Genomic DNA, 15,261 nt, shown 5'->3' with positions numbered 1-15,261 from the left:
GGCTGCTCTGTAACCCAGCGAAATAATTATTGAAGGGTACGACGCCTCCGTCTTTGTCAGAGTAATTGTACTTGGCCTGTCAGCTCTGCTTTTTCTCCGGGAGGAAATTCCCACTATTTTACATCCAAGCCGGCTTTAGGGCAGCAGAAGTAGAAAGTTTCTGCGGGGTGGTAGCGCGGCCGTGCGCGCAGTTCGCGCGGGGCCCACCCTGACCCGGGGGGGACTCTCCAGCCGGTGCCTCCGGGGCTGCAAAATTCCCCCAAAATAATGGATTGTGAGCAGGCTGGCCTCGGCCGGCAGTGCAAGAACAGGCAGCGGTGTTACAGCCCGGCAGATTGGGGGAATGGTTTTAATTTCCATCGCTGGGATCTGATTTCCAGAACACTGGAAATTATTGCCCATTCTCGCCTTCCTCTCTATTCCTCCCCCAAAAAAGGTTTTTAATAAATAGTAATTATAAGAAAAAAAAAAAAAAAAAGTCGTGAAATGTCTCTCCGGAAAAAAAAATAAAAATAATGAAAAAAAGAAATGAAGTTGATTAAATCCCAAGCTCTGTGTCTGTAATTGCTGTGCTGCAAGGCTGATAACATGTAGTTATCATCGGAAAAGTTGACCAAGACAGGTTAAATAATTTAATAAGGAACTGCTTGTAATTATGCTATTTACAAGGTATGACAGAGGTTTGAGGAAGAAACAGAAGCTGATCTCAGGGAAATGGACGGGTTTGGGTGACCCCTGGAGCATGGAGTTTGAATTATGGAGATGGGGGGCTGAGAGGTGAATATGGACTAGAGGAGAACAAGATGACTTTTCACCTCAGCACATTTAACTTTTAAATCCAAATAAACGTCTCGCGTTACTGGATGGTGGCGTTATAAAAGAAAAAGGACTAATCCCGGCCAGTTTCAGAGTGTGGGGAAGAGGCTGCCCTCTCCTCACCGGGCAAAAATATCGTCAAAAAAAAAAAAAAAAAAAAAAAAAAAAAAAGAGTTACAGAGGGGGGAAAGTGCATTTAAAAATAAATCTGGGTAACTCGGCGGGATTTTTTTTTCCCTTTTCCTTTCTCCCTCGCTAAATTAATTATATCAAACATCTGTTCCCATGACGTTGTCCTCGATGCCACACACACCACTGAATGATCTCAACGCTGCCTCGAAGAGCAACAACGCACCTTTTTTCTCTTCCCCAAATATCCTCCGCTATAACGGGGATCTCACCCAGCAGCTCCCTGATCTACTCGCTCAGGTAAAGGAAAAGTAGACGCGCGGTTTGCTCGCCCCCCACCTTCCCAAGCGAGGGCAAAAGACAAACTTAGGAAGCGGCGCGGTAAGAAAAGCGTAAACTTTCTCACCTGTTTGGTCATGGAGTCTATTAGCCGAACGTACAGGTCCTGCTCCGTCCTGACTCCTGCCGAGGGAAAGCACAGACAAATTCCGATCAGGATTTCGGCAGCGAACCCCCCTCCAATCCCACAAGGAAAGGATGAGGTCAGGCAATTAACCGCAGCGGGCAGGGATCGGCCCCGCACCGGCTTCAGCAGAAAATTTCAAAATTCAAAAAAAAAAAAAAAAAAAAAAAAAAAAAAGGAATGATGATAAAAATTCGCCAGGAATCAGCCGGTGACGGAGTTGTGTGGAGCCCGGTGCCCGGGGGGGGGATGTGGCCGAGCCAACCCCCCCACCCCGGGCCGGGCTCGCCGCGGCCCCACGGCCCCGGGGAACACGCGGGACCGCGGGCGCGGAGAGGCCCCCGCGGGTTTTCCGCGCCCCAGGAACAGCCGGGGCCCCGCTCTGCCCGCTCACCCCATCCCAATAACCACCATCAATTCCCCAAACTGGGAAAAAAAGAAAAAAAGAAAAAAAAGTCCCTTAAAAGTGCCGCTGTGCCCGAGCAGCCATCGATCCCCTTTTTTACTTTCCACTTCAAGCCCAACCGGTTAATCATGTGAAGTACCATTGACTTATCGATCCTTTATGTTTTGTTTTCCTTATATGCCAAGGAAAGAGCCGTGTTTACACGCGTGTAATTTTAATCTCGAAATCTTTATATCCTTTAACCCCCTGCTCCCTCCCCCCCACCCTCCAAAAAAAGGCCTCGGAAGGAAAAAACCAGACTTTTCTGCGGCACACGGACGCTCAAAAACGAGAGAACGACAACTTACCGTTGCTATACAATAACTGAAGTTTATAATGAATCCCATTGTTAGTTTTCTCATTGTTTGGCTCCTGCAAGTAACGATAAATAATTACATTTAGCATGAAAAATATCGCCCTCCTCCTGCTGCCCATTTTTCTCCTCCCTGAAGCGGCTCGGAATTAACAGTTTGCAGAAATTCAGCCCACGGTCACTTTTTTTTTTTTTTTTTCCTCCCCTCTCTCTTTCTGGTGCGGAGCGCTGATGATGTCATTAGCTCGGCGCAAATATGTCATGTTTTGCCGTTTTTTCCCGGTGTTTAAAATAAGTCGGGCTAAGTTTCTGAGCCCGGGGTGTATTCGGAGCGGCCGCGAGACCGGGGGGAGCCGCACGTGGTGTGGGAGTGCCGGGAGGGAAGAGCTGCCGTGCTGGGAACCAGCTCTGCTCCACTCCGTTACGCTTAAAAAAAATATTAAAAAAAAAAATAAATTAAGATTTAACTGGCAGACTTACTTTCTCTTTCTCCACAAAGTCCACAAAAGCTGTTCTCTCAATCTCCACCGGCTGTCCCTGCCTGTCGTACAGAGCTAAGACGAAGTGGAAAAAATTGGATTTTCTGAGATTGGAAGGCGGCTGTTTCTCGAAATGTGCCCGAGCCAGCCCCACGCCGCTGCGGGAGAAAACAAGACAAGGCGTGGGTGAGAGCGGCGGGAAGGGGCGCGCAGGCTCCGCGGCCGCGGGGGGACGCGGGGGGATGCGGGGAGCGCGGAGCGGCGCGGAGCGGGGAGGCTGTAACTGATACGGGGCGGGCGGGGGGGGGAGTTAAGGGGAGGGGGGGGGGATTTACGGCCGGGATGAGAAATACAGGAGGAGAAAACCGCCGGGAGAGGATTTGGCAGACGTACCTTTGGGCGGCCGTGTTAGCATCCACTACCCCAGCAGTATGCATCCATGAGCGGACCGGGTTCATCCCACTGCCCAGCGGTTCTTCTTTCATGGTCGTCCCACCTCGCGGTATATTTTCCTGAATCCCAAACATTAAAACAAATTTGGGCAAAACCAGCTCCTAACCAAAAGGGGTTAAAATTGAGGGAAATGTCAGATACGGGGTGGGTTGGTTGTTGCTTGATTTTCTCTCTCTCTCTCTCTCTCCTTGGCGACTGGAATATAAGAGATGACTTTACTCCCTGTGATCAGTAGGAGAAAAGCCCAGTTCAAGTCTTGCTTCCTTCTTCAATCTGTCCTGTATTGGCACGACATAAACAATTTACTGAGTACTTCTGTGCGGCGAGTTGGATGGCGTTCCAGTTTGGTGGTTTAAAAAAAAAAAAAAAAAAAAAGAAAAAAAAAAAAAAAAAAGAAGGAAAAAGTATAACTGCAGCCGGCGACACTGCGAGGTGGCTTTTTTTTTTCTTTTTAGAGGGGGGAAGGGGGGAAAGAAAAAAAAAAAGAATAAATATTTTTGTTGTTGTTGTTTGCAGACGCGCTCAACGTGGTGTCATCCTAGTAAAAACCGGGCTCGGCAAAAAAAAAAAAAAAAAAAAAAAAAAAATGCTTCAGGACACTGCTGAATCGACCACTTTCTGGCAAGGCTCTCCTGCTCCAAAAGACAAATAAACGGAGGGGGGAAGAAGAAGAGAAAAAAAAAAAAAAAAAAAAATCCTGATTACCGCGGAGGTGTTGCCGGGCACACGGGAGAACGGGGCGCGGGCCCGTGGCGGCTCGCGGAATGGACGGAGGCGCGCAGAGCCCGGCCCTCCCTCCCCGAGGAGCGCGCCCCTTCCCCGGGAGCCGGGCCCCCGCCGCCGCGGGAGACGTGGCGTCACCGGTGACGTCGCCGAAAGGGGCGTGGCCGCGCCCATATATGGAGCGCGGGGTCCGGCCGCGCGCCCCCCGCCCCGCCACACAAACCACGCCCACCCCGCGGCGACGGAGACGGCGACGGCGACAGTGACAGCGACAGCGACGCGGCCCCCGGGACGGAGCGGGGCACCGCCGGCCCGCCCGGAGGGGTCGCGGAGGGTTCGGGGCCGCACAAAGGGTGCGGTGCGGGGCGCAGCGCCGCGCTAGAAATCCGGAGCGGACGCGGCCGGGGATACCTGTGTTTGAGACTTGGTGTGCACACGTAAACCCAGCCCCGGCTCTAGGTCCGCCTTGTCCATCTATGCCTGTGTATCTCCATAGAAATATTTATTTATGGCTCTTTTTGATATGTTTATATGCGGGTTTTATATCTTTATATACCTTTATATATCTTTATATGTCTTTATATATCTTCATATATCGATATATATTGATATACATTGATAAATATTGATATATATTGATAAATATTGATATATATATAGATATATATTGATATTTTATATCTTGATATTGTATATATATTCTTACATATCTCCATATTCTTATATATCTTAACATCCTTATATATATGGATATTTTATATATATTGATATTTTTCCTATATTTATATGTTATATCTATATATCTTCTCCTCAAGTGAGGAGCCTTTTTTCAGCCCAGTGTGGGTTACGACTTCCTTGTACTATTTTCAAATTTAAATCTCTTTTTTTTATTATTTTTGGTTTTTGGTATTTATTTTTTGGTGAATTTCCCACGTCCCCGCGTTAATGTTTCCCGACCTCGGGGAAAATCGGCGTTCGTGTCCGTATGAATCGGTGAAAATGGAAAGTCCGATTTGTGTTATCACAGGATCCCCTTTCTCCAAGGGGTGAGGGAAAAGAGGGGAAGAAAAAAGAAAAAAAAAAAAAAAAGGATGCGTTAGAAAGCAATCTATTTTGCTGGTGTTGGGGGTTAATGACTATTGCCAAAGATAAGTGAATTATCAAAGCTGTTGCTCTACCCGATCTCAAAATCCATTACATTGCTGGCCGTCTAATTAAATACGTAAGTATAATAAAATCATATTTTATGACTATTTGAGGGTAATGAGATTAGTCTTTAGAAGCGATCGCCACATATTAAAGATGCCACTGTCTATAGAATGTTAATAACCTTAAATCAAAGTGTATGGAAACTATTCATGAGAAATTAAAAGAAAATTCCTGTATTCATAAGCAGCCCGGAGCTTTTGAGGTACAGTAGAGCAGATTACAAACCCAAACACTTTTATCGCGCGCAGAGAGACACCAAAGTTCCCAAACAATGCCATGCTCGCGGTGGCATTTGGTGGCACGGGCACTTTTGGGGACCCGGAGCGGGCGCCGGGGGCTGCGGGTCCCCCCCAGCCCCAGCCCGCAAAATCCTCCCTCCTAAAAAAAAAAAAAGGGTAAAAAATGCCCAGCACCGCTATTCTTGCGAGATATTTCCTCAAATGAACAACGCCGAACTTGGTGCTTCCCTTCCGCTAACGAAAGCTTAAAATCATTTACAGTATCTTTAATTCAGATTACACGCGCCAAGGCGATTTAAATCTGATTACCAAATTAGAAGGTTTTAAAACAAATCCTTTTAAATCTGATACTGTTGACTAAGGAGGGGAGGGGAGAAAAAAAAAAAAAAGTTCCATAAGCCCATCACATAAGGTAACGATCCTGCCCCAGAAAGAAAGGGAGTTTTAAACCTTTTTGACAACAAATGCAGCTGCCCCACTATTTTGGACGATATTAAGCGAAAATGAATGCAAATCTGTGTTCAGAAGCCATCTGGCCAGGAATGGGGGAATCAGCTGCTCCTCACAACAGGCTCTGAGCCTGAATCTATTTCAGCTCATTTTCTAGATCATCTGGTCCTGCACCCAAAGCGTGGAAAATACGGTCTTTATCATTCACCAACTTTATCTTTTTTTTTTTTTTTTTTTTTTTTTTTTTTCTTTTTTTTCTTTTTTTTTTTTTTTTTTGTGTGTGTGTGTGTCACTCTGCCTGGCTGGAGCTGGCCGGGCTGGAGCTGCTGCTGCCCTCACCGCCCCGCACAGCTCCAGGCCGGCATCCCGCGGGGCATCCTCTCCTCCCCCGGCAGCTCCTGGCCGCTCTGCCGGCCCGGGAGGGTCCCCCCAGCCCCGGGCCCGCTCCGGGAAGGCGGCCCCGCTCTCAGCGCACCTTGCGCGGAGCGGCCGGAGAGCAGCGGGCAGGGAGGTGTGCGCGGCTGCGGGGGGCGGCCCGAGCCCTCCCGGCTCCGCGGCCCTCCTCCTCCTCCTCCTTTTTCCACCTCCTCCTCCTCCTCCTCCTCCTCCTCCTCCGGCGCCAAGTCTCCCTTTTGTGTGAATTTACGGGGTGAGGCTTCAGTGATCCCCCCGCAAATTTGCATTTAAATAGCGACATCAAGCGATGCGCGTGCCACACACCAGCGGGCTCCCAGATGTCACGGCGGAGGAGCTCAGATGGCCGCAGCCCAGCTGTCCCCCGGCCCGGCCCCGCTCCGAGCCCCCCGCCCCGCCCGGGCCGCCCCCGCCGCCGCCCCGGAGCGCGTCCTCCTGCCCCGCACCGCGCCCGGGCACGGCACCCCGAGCGCTGCGGGGCGTCAGGCTGAGACCTTTATTGCCACCGCCTGAGAGTATTCCCCGAAACTTTATTATTTTATTTTTCCCCCACCCCTCGGGACTATTATCTCAAATCATTTCACTTTTTTTCGCCTTTTTTTTTTCTTTTTTTCCCTTCCCCCCCCTTTTTTTTTTCCTTTTTTTTTTTTTTTTTTTTTTTTGGCTATAATTATTTCTTATTTATTTCTCATTTCACGGTTTTAAAATCACCCAAGTTGGGATAGAGCGTGATTTTTGGTAATTTCGCTGTTTCCTCGGCCCTGAGCCGGCCCCGAGCCGCCCAGCTCCGCGCTTCCCACCGCACAAACTTTCCCAGCGGGGAAGTTGCGCTGGGATCGGGGAGCGGCGGCCCCGGCCCCGCTCTCGGGGGGCTCGGCCGGCTCCCCGCGGCTCGCCAAGCTCCATATTTCAATTTTATTGCTGGAAGGCGCCTTCATTACCAACACGCTGGGTTACACCGGGCGTAATTTATGCCCGGTGTAACCGAAGCAAATCTCGACAAACTCCCGTGCTGCGGGAGGGAGAAATCGGTGTTTTTCGGGTAAATTGGCATTTTCCGTGTGTCTCCAGGTAGGGCGGCCCCGCGGCCGCTGCCTCGGGGTGTTCCTTGGCGGGCAGGCGCTGATTTCCGCGGGGGCGCAGCGCCGCGGGGCCCGGCCCGGCCCTTGCGCGGGCGGCCGCGCATCCTCGGCCCGGGGCAGGCGCTGAAGGCGGCGCAGCGGCGGAGCGGAGCCGAGGCCGGGCGCCGCTCTGGGGCTCCCCGGGCAGCCCAGGCCCCCAGCGCCCCGCCATGGGCAGGGCTGGCGGGAAGGGCCGGGACCCCCGAGCCGCCTTTCGGGACGGGTCCACCCGCGCCGGGCTCGTTTCAGAGCTGGGATCCGCATTCCTGAGCATTGCTGAGCATCCCGGGCCCTCCGCAAAGCGCATGGTGCGCCCCGGCCTCCCGCCCCGCGGGGATAACCGGGGGGCTGAGCCGCTCCGCGCCCCGCGCAGGCACCGCGGGCTCGGTGCGGGCTGCGGGGAGGTTGTCCCTGTCCCTGTCCCTGTCCCTGTCCCTGTCCCTGTCCCTGTCCCTGTCCCTGTCCCTGTCCCTGTCCCTGTCCCTGTCCGTGCCTGGGTCCCCTCGGCCGCGCACCTCCCGCGCCCCTGCGCGGCTCAGGGCCAGGCTCCGCGGCGGCGCGGAGGGTCGGGCTCGGGGTCACGGAACTCCCTGTGGGTGCAGGGCTGTTTTACCCAAACTGACTCTCGGCCCTGCGCTCCCCACGGCGCGCTCCCGCGGCCCTGCGCCCCGATATTGTTACATCAAAAATTAGTCATCTAAAAAAAAAAAAGGTAAAAATAAAAATAAAATTTGAAAAAAGGGCTTAAACTTCCGCCGTGTCCGAGCGCCAGCCCCGCTAGCCGTGCGCCCAACGGGAGCTTTTCCTCGGGAAAAAAACTCCCCGCGGGCGCTGCCCGGCTCCCGGCGGCCCGAGGGCGCGGCGCGGGCGCTGCCCTCCCGGTCCCCGGGGATGCTGCGGGGCCGCCGCGCCTCTGTCCCCCCGGGGCCCCGGGAAAGGGGCCGGGGGCGGCCCGCAGCCGCGCAGGCGGAGGAGCAGCCGCCCCCGCGGAAGAGCGCGGGCGCGCAGCCGGGGCCGCGGGGAGCTGGCGGCCGGACAGGTCCCACCGTGCGGAGGGAACAATATCATATAAACTGACTCCAACTGAACAAACAAGGATCGATCAGATAATTTCAGATATTATAATTGGCTTTAATTAAACACACTTCGTTCTAATTAACTCTGAAATTTTAGCATGCTTTGGGACGTTGGTGTCTGATTTGATATTGTCAGTCCAGATGTCCTAATAAAATTCAATCCTCCACTCAAGACTTCAATATTCACTAAGAACAAAATGCAAATTAAATGTAAAACCTAAAGTATCGCCAAAGGTATAATCAAGAAAGGTGTCTCAAAACTTCTCACTTTTTATTACGCAGTAGTTAGAAAATGCAGATTACATCCTAACAAGACCTCGACTGAATAATAGAAACCTTAACCCTTTCGTGCTCGGGGCCGACTCTGCCCTGCAGGGATCCGGGAACATCCTCCGCCAGCGCACGGGAAACTCCCGCGGCGCGGGGCTCCCGCACGGAGCGGCAGCGGGGAGCGGCGGAGCCCCGCGCCTCCGGCCGCTCTCCCCGCCGCACCGGCGGGGCAAAACTTGCCTCCATCACCGGCACTTTAATCCCCGAGGCCAGCGGCTGCGGAGCCCCGGGCCGGCGGGGTGAGCACGGCCCGAGTTGCGGGAGAGCCCCGGGCACGGCCCCGGGCACCGCAGCGCTGAACCGGCGGGACGGGGTCAGGGACGGCCCGAGGGGAACACACACACCGGGGAAAGGTCTCCCCGTCCCCTCGCCCCCCGAGCTGCCCCGCAATTTCCCCGCCAGCCGCAGCGCTCCCGTAAATAATCGAAGGCTCCGGAGCTGCGGGGAGCCCGCCCGGTGCCTGCCCCGGCCCGCGGCCCCGGTGCCCGTCCCGGGGTGCCGCACCTGGGGACCCCCGAGCTGGGCTCGGCGCCAGCCCTCGGCCGCCTCGCCGCGCTCGCAGAGCTCCAAAAGCCGGGCTATTCCCACATTAAACATTTGTATGTTTTCCATGCTAATGGAGTCACTTAAAGCTGTTGCTAATTTAACTTTTTAAAAAGGCCACAGCGTGGTGATTTGCATTTTCTTTAGGATATTGAAATGAAGGGAAAACTGCTGGGCGGTGAGGCTGCCCCGAGCGTAGCTGGGGGCCATGCCGGAATGAAAACAGGGAAAGAAAAGAAGAAAGAAGGAAACCGCCGCTTCTTCCCGACTGTTAATAAGCAATTTGTCCCGCCGCGATTTACATTGCAAAGACAAACGTGTCGGAGCGCCCGGCCCGGCCAGGCCCCCCCCCCCCGGGCCGCTCCCCAGCTCCGCGCTCCCCCGGCATCACCCCCGCAAGCCGCGCTCCGCGTCCCGCCCGGCGCGCAAGTCCCGCGGCCGCGGGCGGCCGGCGAGGGGCCGATCGGGGCTCTCCCCGCGCCCCTCGGGCTTGAATTTGCAATGAATTCGCGAACGCCCCGGCGTGGGTAAACAACAAGTGCTGGGCTGGCCGTTTCCCTGGGCAGATCCCCTCAGCCGCCGCCGACGCTCTGTAGCGTGGGGACCGTGTGCCATCTACAGGACACTGCGCGGGCGGCCGCGCTCCGCGCCCCCGGCCCCGCCGCCTCCCGCTCCCCCCGCCGCAGCCGCCAGCCACCAGCGGTTATTTGTTATCTCAACTTCTTAAATTTTTTTAAAAAAACTCGTATTAAAACTTTGCGGAGATAAAAATCGCGGCGCGCTGCCCGCGATTTCTTAATTTAATTAATTTTTTCTTTTTTTTAGATTAAAAGATGTAGAAATGTTAAAGATAATGCGATTTGATTTGTTAGTCTAACTCCGCGATTTGAGAGTTGATGTCCCCAAAGACCGGGCGAGCTTTTTCCCTTTATTTATTTTTATTAAAACATCAATCTACTCTGGAGCTGGGTGAACTCAGTTTCACCTAGAGAACATAAAATTCTCCATACCAAGGAAATAAGCACCTTTCATAAATCAACAGTATTCCTGACAGATCGATCAATTTTTGGTTGTTAATCCGAAAGGAGGAGTTTTAATTGCTTTCTGCCTTTTAGCCCGGCCACCTCGACGCGGCGGCTCCGGCAGCGCTCGCCTCTCCCCTTCTGCGCCCGACAGGGGGGAAAAAAGCCCCGGAGACCCTTCCGCGCCCCGAGACCCCGCGCAGGGCCGCGCAGCATCCCCCCCGCGCTACCTGCGCGCAAGCGGCCGGGACGCGCAAATCCACCGAGCCCCCGCGCGGCGGGACAGACGCGGCCGGGCAGGGGCGCGCAGGCTGCGCGCAGAACCGCGTCCGGCGGCGGCTCCGCGCACGGCCCGGGCCCGTCCCAGGTAAGCGGGGGCTCCGCCACGCTCCCCCCCCCAAACCTCCCCGCAGCCCCGCGCGGGCTCCGCTTACCTTGCGCGGGGGTGGCTGCGCGCAGGGCGGAGGGGGACGCGGCGGAGTGTGCGGAGCTCCCCGCGCTTTAATACACTTCTCACCCAGCGCAGCCCGGCCGCGGCACGGCGCGGGGGGGCCCGGCGGTGCGCGGGGCGCAGCAGTGCGCAAGCGTTCCCCCCCCCCCGCTCTCTCCGCTGCGCGGGCGGGGGCGGGCGGGAGGCGCGGGGCGCCCGCGGGGGCGGAATCGGCGGCTCGGCCCTCGGGGGACAGCGCAAAGGGGGGAGGGATGAGCCCCGACCTCGGCCCGTCCCGGGCCCGCCGCGCATCCCCGGGACCCCCCCGCGCTCCGTCCGCTCCGTCCCGGGACCCCGCGGAGTCGCGGATTTCCCCTCCCGCAGCCGCGGGACTGCCCCGCGTCTCATCCTCTCCATCCCGGGATTTCCCCTCCCGCATCCCGCGGGGCTGCCCCCCATCCCCGGCCCCGCGCAGCGACCGCCCGGCCCCGCGTCCGCGCAGCGAAGCGCTCCAGAAACGCAACAGTTTGTCCCGCGGGGGAGGATGAGACCCCCCGGGAATGTCCCGCCTGGGAACTCACCGCTCCTGGCTCCGCGGGACACGAGCTGCCGCCCAGGCGCCGCTCACATCTTTCCAAGTCTTTTAATTCCTCCTCTCCGGGCCGAGGCGATGCCCAGCGCCCACCTCCTGGGCCATACCGGGGCGGTACCGGCGGCACCGGGGGCCCACAACTTCCCGGCTGCTTTGCGCTTTGATTTGAAGCGCGGGCGGCCGAGCCGGCGATGCGCTAAGAAGGCGACTGGGATGCGAGAGGTTTTATTTTTGTTTATTTTTTTGCTCTTCTTTCCCCTCCCTCTCCCAGTTTAGCCCAGGAACTCCCGCAGCACTGGTTAATCCTCGAGGAGGGAGAACTGCTGAGATCTTTAGCGGGCTCTCCGCTGCCACGGATACTTCCGAGGGCTCCGGCAGCTCAGTGAGGGATGTGCAGCTACGAGATGTGAAGGTATTTAGAAAAAAAAAAAAAAAAAAAAAAAAAAAAAAAAGTAGCGGTTTCCAAGTCAAGCAGATTCCTGCAGGGAAGTGAAGCCCGGGTTTAGGACTGGAGCTACATTCATAAAAAATAAACCTATCAGTGTTGGCCTTGGTTATAAATTCAGGGAACATTCACCCCCAGGTTTGCTCTGACGGCAGCGACTCTCCGGTTTGGGTTTGATCTGTACAATGAAGGGGTTTAGCAGTTTGGGAGAGGGGGGAGGCTGCAGGCAGCGGGGCAGGAGCCTGGATGTGGAGTCTGGGGGATGTCAGAGCCGTGCCTGCGGTGGGCAGGGGGACAAGGCTGCCCCATGCGCAGGTGACCACCCCAGTGCTGCCTCTGCTCAGGGCAGCCTCGCGGGGTTATTCCTGCTGTGTTCCCCCACGGACAGGCTCAGCTGCTGTTTTAGCCCCTGGGAAACAGCTGCCCAGATGTGCTGCAGGTGGGGAAGGTCGGGGTTAGCCCTAGAAAAGACAGCACGACTCTCGTTCTCCTCCCCGGTGTCCCAGGGCATCCCCACTCAGGGATGGAGCTGCTGCAGCTCAGGGCTTGGGGAAGTGGCTCCGTGCCTGCTCTGGGGCTGGGAGGGAGGCCCCGAGGTCGGGGGACCCAGCAGGAATCATCCAAAGGGGTCTCAGAAGGTCCCATGGGTGACTGAGAGATTCGGGCTTTGTTTTGCAATACCCTGAGTGCCTGGGCTGGGCCACTCAGTGTGTCCAAAGCCCGGAAATCTGTGGGAAACGCGCACATTTTAAAAAGTGCTCCTGGCTGGAGAGGGCAGAATGCCTCTGTGGGTTCCGTGGAGTCAGCGGGGGTGGAATCAGGAGGCAGAGCCAGGGGGAGCCGGGTGCTCCAGGCCCTGCGGATTCCTCGCAGCCCAACGCCTGCCCACAAACCAAGGGACGTTCTGCTGGAAGCCAGCGGGAACTCGCTCTCATTTACAGCTGCTCCCTTCGGCATGGAGGCCGAGGCGGCGTCTTTCTGAGACAAATCCGTGCCCACAAAATATTTATCCAGCAGATTCCTCCAGAGCCAGGTGATGCTCCCGAGGCTGCAGGGGATGCTCTCCCCAAAACCTTCCCCAGAAGAGCTGCAAGGCTTGGAAATCAACCGTGCCCCTCTCCTTGCGCCGCCAACCCACTTCTTAAACACTTCCAAACGTCCCACATCATTCACGCGCCGCTCGGACACGAGAGGTCGGTTCTGCCGCAGGTTTTCAGCCCCCAGCGCTGGGGGTTAAACGCTCGGGTGGGAAGTGTCGGGGATGTGAGAGGACACAGACTGCAGCGCTGCCCCTTCCTCTAGGATCTGTCTTTGCGCAGGGGCCGCGATCCCGCGGCTCGGAGCCCTCCTGGCGAGGGCTGGGGAGGTCACTCCTTGTGTCACCACCGAGTTCAAGGCAGAACGCGGCAGCAGCTCCCACGGTGGCCAAAAACTCGCCGGCCGGGCGGGCTGTGAGGCGTGCGGGATTCCAGGAGAAAGCGGCGGAGACAGGGAATGTTCCCCCCCCACCCCGGGCCCGTGCCAAAGTGCCGCGACCTGCTGATGGAGAGACAGGTGCAACGAGGGAGGCGAACGTGAGCGCTCGGGAAAAATAAACAGCAGCCGGAAGAATATCGAATTTAAATGTTGCTAGCGGAGAACTCCGCCGGCGGACTCTGCTGGAAATTATCTGAGACAGCGCGGCACAAAAACGCTTCCTTTTCGCGAGGCAAATGATCTAATCAAGATGTATGTGCATGACAATGCGCTCGCAGGGAGAGAAAGTCGGAGTTATCTGCTTCAATTACGGCACTTCCCGTGTCCCTGTCCTGGCAAAGGATGAGAATAATAAATATAAACCGTGGTTGTTGGTTTTTTTTTTTTTTGGTTTTTTTTTTTTTTTTTTTGGTTTTTTTTTTTTTCGAACCTGTAACCGAGTTGAGTAACTCAGCTCCCATTGAGCCACACGTGAAGTATGAAAAAAAAAAAAAAGTAAGTTACCAGGTAAAATACTGTGAATATTCCTGAGGAATGAAATAGGAAGTGAAATATTAAATATTATATGAAATGCTGGCTCGCAGCCAGCGGTGCCTTAATATCCAACAGGACACGGGGATGTGCCCAGGAGGGAGAATCGATCGTGAGCTCTTGGCACGAGGATGGAAACTGCAGAAGGGTTTGGGGAAGTTTATATCCCTGAATCAATCGTGGAATCACAGACTGCTTTGCCTTGGGAATGACCTTCAGGATGCTCCAGTTCCAGCCACAGGGACAGGGAGGGAGGGAGAGCTGCTGGATCCCACCTGTGTCCATCCAAACAAGGGCACTGCTTATGGAATCCTTCCTTCCTCTGCTCCTGCTCCTCATCCCAGCACCGGATTTCAGCAGGGCAGGGGCATCCCAAGGCTGGGACACCTCACCCCTTTCCCAAAGCTCCTGCAGGATCCCTGCTCCCGCCCTGCAGGCACAGCCCAAAGCACAGAGACACTCAGGTGGATCCCACTTTTCCTTCCATTCGGGCTCTGCATCGTTATCCATAAATGATGGACAGGGCTGGAATTCCTGTTTGAGCAGCTCCAGGAAGAAATGAACTTTGGCTGAGCACAAACAGCACATAAAGCGGGAAAACGAGATAAAAACCGATGCAGGCCCCGGTTTCCTTTGAGGTGAAATGAGTGATCCCTGGGGTCAGCACCTGGGAGACCTGCCCAGGTATGGTTTGAACTCACTAAATAATGGATTTTACTTTGTCTGCTTTCTTTGGGGTGGAATTATATCCACAATCTGTTTTTTCTGCTGCGTTTCTAGCAAGCAAAATAGCAAAATCTGGGTTTTGTTGCTCGAGTTTAGTTCACAAACAGGTGCTCAGTTTTTATAAGGCTCAGATTTTTATCTGTCGGACTTCTAGAAATGATGTGTGATGTAGGCAAGAGCTTATTTATTATTTATTGCTTTTATTGCGGTGTAATAGCTGTGAAATTTAAACATGAAATAAATTAAGAAGAGAAATCCTTACGCTCAGTGTCTCGGCACAGAAGCGAAGCTGGCCAGGCTGACATCACAAACCCAAGAAAACAAGAATTTGGGGGATGTTTCCATAAATTCATTAGTGCATCCTGATTATTAGCAGTGCCAAAAGGTGTTTGTGACCTGCAGTGGTCCGTCCCAGTGATCTGCTAAAAAACTAACACTGCAAATGCACTTGGCTTGTTTATTTATTTCCGAAGTGATAGATTGATCTCCTAACTTTTCTCTTCTTTCCCAGCCTTTTATAGGACTCTTGGACAGTTTATGGACAGCAGCTGACACCTGTAAAATTCACCTGGAGCTGTTCAGCAGTTCAAAACACCTCGATGCAATTCATCCAGAACTCTTCATGCATGAAAAAAAAAAAAAGAGGCAAAAATTGATTGGAGTGGCTGAGGAACTCTCCTGTCCTGTCTTTAAAAAGTGGATATAAAGCTGTCAGCTTTTACAGCTGCCCTCACACTGCTTCAGTTAAACAGAGCTCTGGAGGGGAGATTCCTCTCCCAGCCTGGAATTCCTGATGCTCCTGGAGTCAGGTCCAGGGCAGGGATGGAGTGTGAGGC

General features: G+C 54.6%; 1 protein-coding gene across 17 annotated transcripts in view; it reads right to left on the bottom strand.

The window, feature by feature from the left end:
- Positions 1 to 11,253, bottom strand: part of EBF3 (EBF transcription factor 3) — a 128,437-nt gene extending 117,184 nt beyond the window's left edge. For 7 of the 17 annotated variants that reach the window (XM_066190703.1, XM_066190696.1, XM_066190704.1 and 4 more), the window contains exons 1-4: positions 3,039 to 3,479; positions 2,647 to 2,803; positions 2,162 to 2,225; positions 1,352 to 1,407 (exon numbers count right to left, since the gene is read on the bottom strand). In XM_066190703.1, coding sequence (XP_066046800.1) covers positions 1,352 to 1,407; positions 2,162 to 2,225; positions 2,647 to 2,803; positions 3,039 to 3,172 — 411 coding nt within the window. In that variant the 5' untranslated portion in view covers positions 3,173 to 3,479. Of the gene's footprint in view, positions 1 to 1,351; positions 1,408 to 2,161; positions 2,226 to 2,646; positions 2,804 to 3,038; positions 3,482 to 11,236 lie in introns of those variants that run through there. The other 10 variants (XM_066190695.1, XM_066190707.1, XM_066190702.1 and 7 more) reach the window with 7 other exon arrangements.
- Positions 11,254 to 15,261: the final 4,008 nt, after the last annotated feature.

This window comes from Chamaea fasciata, unplaced genomic scaffold (genome assembly GCF_029207755.1).
Source record: "Chamaea fasciata isolate MVZ Bird 193981 ecotype frontalis unplaced genomic scaffold, bChaFas1.0.hap1 SCAF_9, whole genome shotgun sequence".
Taxonomy (NCBI): Eukaryota; Metazoa; Chordata; class Aves; order Passeriformes; family Sylviidae; genus Chamaea; species Chamaea fasciata.
Note: the sequence above shows the minus strand (reverse complement) of the source record. Positions and strands in the feature narration are given on the sequence as shown.